This window comes from Carettochelys insculpta, chromosome 32, assembly GCF_033958435.1.
Source record: "Carettochelys insculpta isolate YL-2023 chromosome 32, ASM3395843v1, whole genome shotgun sequence".
NCBI lineage: Eukaryota > Metazoa > Chordata > Testudines > Carettochelyidae > Carettochelys > Carettochelys insculpta.
Window position 1 is genome coordinate 12,656,545 of NC_134168.1, and position 6,697 is coordinate 12,663,241.

The following is a 6,697-nucleotide window of genomic DNA, read 5'->3' on the forward strand; positions in this document are numbered from 1 at the left end:
CGTCCGACCTCAACCTCCCTGGGGGCAAGTTCAGCCCATTGCTCCTTGTCCTGCCCTCAGAGGCCCAGGAGAGCAACGTTTTTCCCTCCTCCTCAAGACACTCCTGAAAACATGCAAAAGGCCGGCCCAGGTCACCGCCGGGTCCCAGCGCTCTGCCAGCCCCAGCTCCGTGGGAGGCCTCCCGCCCCCACCCCAGCCCCCACCCACCCTGCTTGGTGGGGGGCCGGGAAAGGGGGCGGAGGCAGGAGGGGGCAGCCAGAGGGAGGGAAAGGGGCGAAGGGGAACCAGACCGAGCAGGCTCCAAACCCCTCAGAGGCTCCCACCTTCTCCCCGGGCCCAGCCCCACCGGCCGCAGGGAAGGAGAAAACGCCCACGAGGCTCCTCCGGCCCCGCCCGTCGGTCCCAGTTCTCCCTCCGGCCCCCGCAGAGACCCTGGGGAGGCGCCGGCTGCTGCCAAGCCGCGGGAATCTCTGAGCTCGTCCCCGCCTCGCGCCTCTGTCCTGATTGGCTGTTGTCAGGGTCTCTCTGTGAGGTCATCCCTGTCCTCCAATAGGCTGAGGTCCTGCCACAGGCCTTTGTGATGTCACTGCCACCCCCCACCCCCCCAAGGCTGGTGTCCTGGCCCTGGCCAGCCCCTCTGGAGGTTGGAGGGATCCCCTGGAGCCCCACTGAATAGCAGCTGGGTCTGGGGCAGAGCGGGCTGGGCAGTAACGGCCCAGGGGCTGCTCCCTTGGCCCCACCCAGCTTGTCAGTCCTGAGGAGACAGGCCAGTGTCACCGGGGAGGTGTTAACCGGACACTGGTCTGAGCCCTGGCGTGGACACAAGGGCGCTGCTATTAAGGCCCCTTCTCTTGCTAGAGTGTATTGTACGTCCTCAGCTGGAACCACGGCCTGCTGGAGGCCCTGTCACACAGTTAGGACTGACTCTGAGGTCATCTCTTCAGCAGCACACAACCTACTTTCCAGAGGAGAGAAGGTCCATTATCCCCATTCTACAGATGGAGAAACTGAGGCACAGACAGGGGCGGGGCCTTGCCTGAAGTCACCAAGCTGGAAACTGGTGGGCCCAGACCTGCTGATTCTCAGTCCACGGCTGGAAGTCCTCCCCTTGATCAGGAACGGCCATATTACTGCCCCTCTCAGTGGGATTCCCACAATAGACCCCCTGCTGGTGCTGTGCAGTGGGGTCGCTCTGCCTGCGGGCCTGGGGACTCGCCTGGTTCCTGTTCCCATGGCAGGACCTGCTGTCAGGGCAGTTCAGTCCCCAGAGTGAAGGGAGCAGCCACAGTCCTGCTCTGTACAACCAGAATGAAATTCAGATCAATGGTTTTGTTCCTTCTAAACACTTCCTGTCCCACACTGGGTTTGTTCTGGTTGCAAAGCAAGTTTTCCCTGGGGAAACTGAACGTTTTCTGCTCCAGCCAATTGCTCAGAATAAACATTTTCAAGGCTGGAACATTTTAACTTTCTCCACGTGGAAGACTAAAGGAGAAATTGCTGTCAGCGAAGCAAATCGCAATCCTCTACTCAATGGAGAAACAGAATACAGAAGAGTTATTTACTTCTTCCCGTGGCACAAGAACTAGCCGGTGACCAAATGACATCAGCACGGAGCAGAGTTACAACAACCTAAGGGAAATGTTTCTTCACATGGCACAAAGTCAGCCTGCAGAAAGTTCCTAAAGTTACTAACGACGCCTCTTGTGGGCAAATCCCCAGAGCTCCAGAGCAACAATTTTCGTGATTGTTCCTAGTAAAGCTCCAGGGGATTTCAGCATCTCGTCACGCCCAGCACCAGGCTTAGTGAACACTTAACGGGGAGATTTATGAGGCTCTCACCTCTTTGGAACTGGGTTGTCTTCCTCTGCTGGCCAGGACGGCAATGATCAGCTCGGACACCCCAGGACGCCCTCGATGTTTGGGAGGCAGCCGGCTCTGAGGTCACAGCCACGGCCAGTCGCAGCAGGTACGGACTTTTCCTTCACACAGTGTGCGGTGCGACGGTGGGGCGGGTTATTAGCATTAAGATGAGAGCTGCTCAGGGCTGCACTGCTCAGGAAAGAACAGCCTTAGCCGGGGAGGTAGCATCTGGCACTCACAGAGCGAGTGCTCCTCCAAAGGGATCTCCAGATGTTACCTGGAGTTCCCAGAGCAGTCTCAGCAGATAGGGGAAGGACAAACCACAGCTGCTTTGCTCCCAGGATGGTCTGAGGTCTTTGTGCCTCTGGCTCTCCCACACCAGGTCTGCAGGACTCAGCTAAGAGATGCCGGGGCAAGGTGGTGGTGTGAATGAAACCGAGAAGGAGCCAAGGGAGGTATCTGGGGCTGCAGATAAAACCAGAGTGAGATTGCCAGGGCGGCTGCTTCCTTGTCGAGAAGTTTACCCGTCTGTAGCTGTCTCGTAGCTTTACTCTGGAATTGCAAAGCCCCAGAATTTCAGTGGGAGCTGGACACTGAACACCCTTTGTCTGCTGGGACCTGCCAGCCCCCAGTGTCCAAAAGCCACCTGTCCGACAAGGGCTGAGGAGCATCCTGTACTATCCCTGTGAGTGTCTCTCTCCTGCTCATAGGCTGGCACCTGGATGGAGCTTTAGGGGTCTCCTCCAGCAGCTGACCCAACAGCTGTGGGTGCTTAGCTCAGCCCAGAGGTGCTCAGGCTTTTACATCCAGCTGTATGGAGCTGAGTCCTTGGGCGAGGCTTCAGCCTCCACTCCTGAGCAGCTGCAGTGAGTTCGGCAGCCTCTGAGGTTGACAGGAAAGTGGTGAGCAATGTCCTGTCCCCTTTCACTGCCTTTGTCCCCAGGAGATCCACCTCCTCGCCCTTGTGCCTGAGTGCTCCACAGTCGTCAGGGGACTGGCCCTCAGAGCCTTCCTACCAAGGCAGGGAGCTGCAGCATCGCCCTGTTTCACAAAGGGAAAGTGAGTCGCAGTCTGTGGTTCTTAAAGGGCCCTGGAGAGGTCAGGAGTGAGAGAATCAAGGGGAATTGGTCATCTACCTCATTATTCTCCTTGGAAGAGCGCACACCAGGAGGGGGTGTGAATTGTTTATGGGCACAAAAGGGCTCCAGCTACACTACAGTTGCGTCGACAAAACTGGGGTTTTGTTGGGTGTCGTTGACAAACCCTGTGAAGCGTCTATGTACAAAATGTGTTAAAAAGCCTTGTAGATGCTCCGGGGGCGGGGGAGGGGGGCGGTTTGTTGACAGATCGGATTGAAAGATCGAGCTGCTTTTATGTGCAGACACAATCTGTGGGTAGAAGTTTTGGAAGGACACCTCTTCCAGCAGTAACTGCTGTCAACAGGTGATTCTAGTGTCGACGTAGCCAAGTTGTGTCTGGTCGGACAAAAACTGTATCTTGGTCTCTGCAGCCCAAGGTCAGTGGCTTTCCCACAAAACCATTCTCCTGAGTTTCTCACAGCAATGTCACCCTCTTGTCTGCAGTTGACATTTTTCTACAGAAACAATTGACTGTGCAAGTACGTAATTCTGTCAACAAATTGTGGATGACACGATCTATCCTTAGTCATTTTTTTAAAAAAGTGATCTGAAATTTTAAAAGCAAAATATTTCTGTCATGGAATCCTGGGTCAAAATTTTCAATCTTTACATTTTCAATTAGTCAAAAAATGAAATAAAATTAAACTTAAAAATTAAAATTATTTTCTCAGCTTCTCCTTCATTTTTCTCCCCTTTCTTTCCTCACCCCTCTTATTTTTCCAATGAGCAAACTTAAAACCAGGAGAAAATGCCTGGGAGTGTCTGGAGAGTACCCAAAAAAATAAAAATAAAAAAACCCTTGAATTCAGGTCTTTTTTCCAAAGACTGAATGCAGCTGACAGATTTTGCTCAACAGTTTCACAATTTTCATGGAGATTAAGTGTCTGCATCCTCTGGGTGTTTTAAATGTCTTCTCCGTTTTAAAAGGTTTCCAGCGTGTTTTGGCTCCGCAGTGTCCGTTTGCTGGTGTGAGGTGTCACTGCAGGGGAATCCGGGCACTGGTGTGATTATTCGTATCATTAACATACGAGTGAGAGGAGAATGTGCCCTTGTTTGAGAAATCGTATTTGGGAACTCGGCTGCGGTGAAACTTTCACCCCCAGACTCTGCACCGACCCCCACACCTCACCCTCCATCTGGCACCCTCCACCCCCTGCCCTGAGCTGCCCCAACCCTCCCAGACCCTGCACATACTCCATCACACCCCGGCAAGGACCCCCCCACCTAAACACCTGCCCTAACGCCCCCCCAACCCTCTGTCCTGAGCCCCCTCCCCTCACTCCATCCCCCTCCACCTTTGCCCTGAGACCGCCCACACCAAACCCTGCTGTGACATCTGCACCGCCAGCTCCTGCCCTCACCCCCGACCCTCCCACCCCGCAAACCCTCTGCCCTCACCCATCCCTGCCCTCACAGGCCCTTCCCTGTCAATAATCATCTCCCTGGTGTACAACCACCCAGCACTTCCCACCCCCTGCCCTGGTCCCCCCCAAAATCTCTGTCTTCTGCACCCCCATCCCCTGCCCTTAACCACCACATGCAATAAGGCCTCCCCCACAGCCCCCTGTCCTCACTGCAGCACCCTCTGCCCCCTGCCCTGGTCCCCCAATGCTTCCATCTTCTGCTCCACCTCCTCTACCACTCACCTCTACCCCTCCACCGTCCCAAGCCCCAACACTCCCTCGTCCCCAGCCTTCAGCCACCCACCTCCAGCCCCACTGACATATATTACACAGCCCATGGGGAGCCCCCCAAGTGGTGGGGGTGCCCATACAAGAGTACTTAGAAGACACAGCTGTTACCTTCACCCCTGGGCTGCTCCAGGCTGTTCCACAACAATGGGCTCAACCTACCGCACCATTCCTTCTCACCACGCCTTTCAGACCAGCGAGACAGCAGAGACGCAGAGCAGGAAATGCACTTTCCCACTGGAAGTGACACAACTTACACAGTGCCACATTCACTGAGGGAATTAGACCCCCGTCAGGTCCACCTCCATCCCATTCACACAGAACGGCCCAATCGAGAGCTGTTGGAAATGCAACGAACAGACAACATGGACTGGAAACACAGAGACAGAAACAAGCGGCTCTTCCATCAGATGAAAATGAAGAACTCCGGGAAACTCACCTTCATATTCACAGGAGAAGACAGTGAACATCTCAACCCAGTGACAGTGAGGAGCCCAAACAAAATGCACAAACCAAATGTCCCTGACTCTGCTTAAAGCCTGAGCAAGGCCGGGTCATTCGCTGTTATTTACAGAGAAATTTCAGCAGGTGTTAGTCAGAAGGGTCCCAACAGGGAGGAAACCAGGACAAATGTTTTAATTTGCAGTCACATTTCTGATGTGCCTCAGACCTGGTCTCTTTTTCCCCCTACAGATGACGTCTTCCAAGAGTGACCCTGGGGGGAACCAGACCATCTTCGATGTGTTTGTCCTGGTGGGGTTCTCGTACGTTAACGAGCTGCAAATCCTTCTGTTTGTGGTGCTTCTGGTCATCTACCTGCTCACCCTGATGGGGAACCTGCTGGTTATCCTGCTGATAAAGCTGAGCCCCTCCCTCCACACCCCCATGTATTTCTTCCTGGTGAACCTGTCTGTCTCGGAAATCTGCCTCACCAGCAGTGTGGTCCCTCAGCTGCTGGCTCACCTCCTGGTGGAGGAAAAGACCATCTCCACTGCAGCTTGTGCAGCGGGGACGTACGTCAATGCCATCATGGGCCTCACGGAATGCTGCCTCCTCGCAGCCATGGCCTACGACCGCTACGTGGCCATATGTCACCCCCTGCGCTACACAACCATCATGAGCGGCCGGGTGTGTGCTCTGCTCACGGGGGCTTCATGGGCTGCCGGCACCTCAGTGGGAGTTCCTCTGAACACGTGGCTTTTCAGCCTGCCCTTGTGTGGCTCCAACCGCATCCATCACTTCTTCTGCGATGCTCCACCAGTGTTGAAAATGGCATGTGCCGACACATCAATGATTAAGGCTGTAGGCCGTATGGTGGCAGTTCTGTTCACCCTGTGCCCTTTCCTGTTGATACTCCTCTCCTATGTCCGCATTATCTCCACCATCTTCAAGCTGCCATCAGCAGAGGGAAGGCGTAAAGCCTTCTCCACCTGCTCCTCCCACCTCACCGTGGTGACTGTGTTCTATGTCACGGACCTCATCACCTACCTGGTGCCCAACACTGGCTCCACTACAGAGAGTGACCTATTGATTTCCCTATTGAACACAATCATCTCACCTGCATTGAACCCCATAATTTACACTCTGAGGAACAAAGAGGTGAAAGGAGCCTTGAGAAAAAGTGTACAGAAAAGCAGCTTTTCTCACCACAGGAGAAACTAGAGACTGAGAAGTCGAGTGAGTCAAAATTGGGTGGTGGGGGTCCTGGTGAAGGGAAATTAGTAAATATTTTACTGAATTTCTCACAACTCTCAACTTCTTTGTTCTTTTGAAAGACTTTGTCCTGTCTGTAAAATGGAAGAGAAACTTTTGTGGCCAATTTACCCCACTATTTAAAATGTCTCTCTTTTTTGAAATTTGAAAGGCACAATGGTTTCCTCAGATTTATAATTCATTGGGAACCCCCCCCCTACCCCCAAAGGAAAAGGTTTAGTGAGAGTATGGTCCTGATTTTCAACTTGCAAAACTGGAAATGTCAAAGGAAAACAGAGCTCCAAGGAGAGATGT

The 6,697-nt window shown here is 53.7% G+C and overlaps 1 protein-coding gene across 1 annotated transcript; it reads left to right on the plus strand.

Moving 5' to 3' along the window:
- Window positions 1-1,681: 1,681 nt before the first annotated feature.
- LOC142005096 (olfactory receptor 10A4-like) lies at window positions 1,682-6,375 on the plus strand. The gene is made up of 2 exons (XM_074982789.1): window positions 1,682-1,966; window positions 5,384-6,375. Exon 2 carries the CDS (start codon window positions 5,384-5,386, stop codon window positions 6,350-6,352), a length of 969 nt encoding a protein of 322 aa, XP_074838890.1. The 5' UTR covers window positions 1,682-1,966; the 3' UTR covers window positions 6,353-6,375.
- The last annotated feature ends 322 nt before the right edge of the window (window positions 6,376-6,697 follow it).

Excerpts from the sequence above, each read along its gene's own strand:
- LOC142005096 (XM_074982789.1), top strand. The coding sequence starts at position 5,384 with ATGACGTCTTCCAAGAGTGACCCTGGGGGGAACCAGACCATCTTCGAT.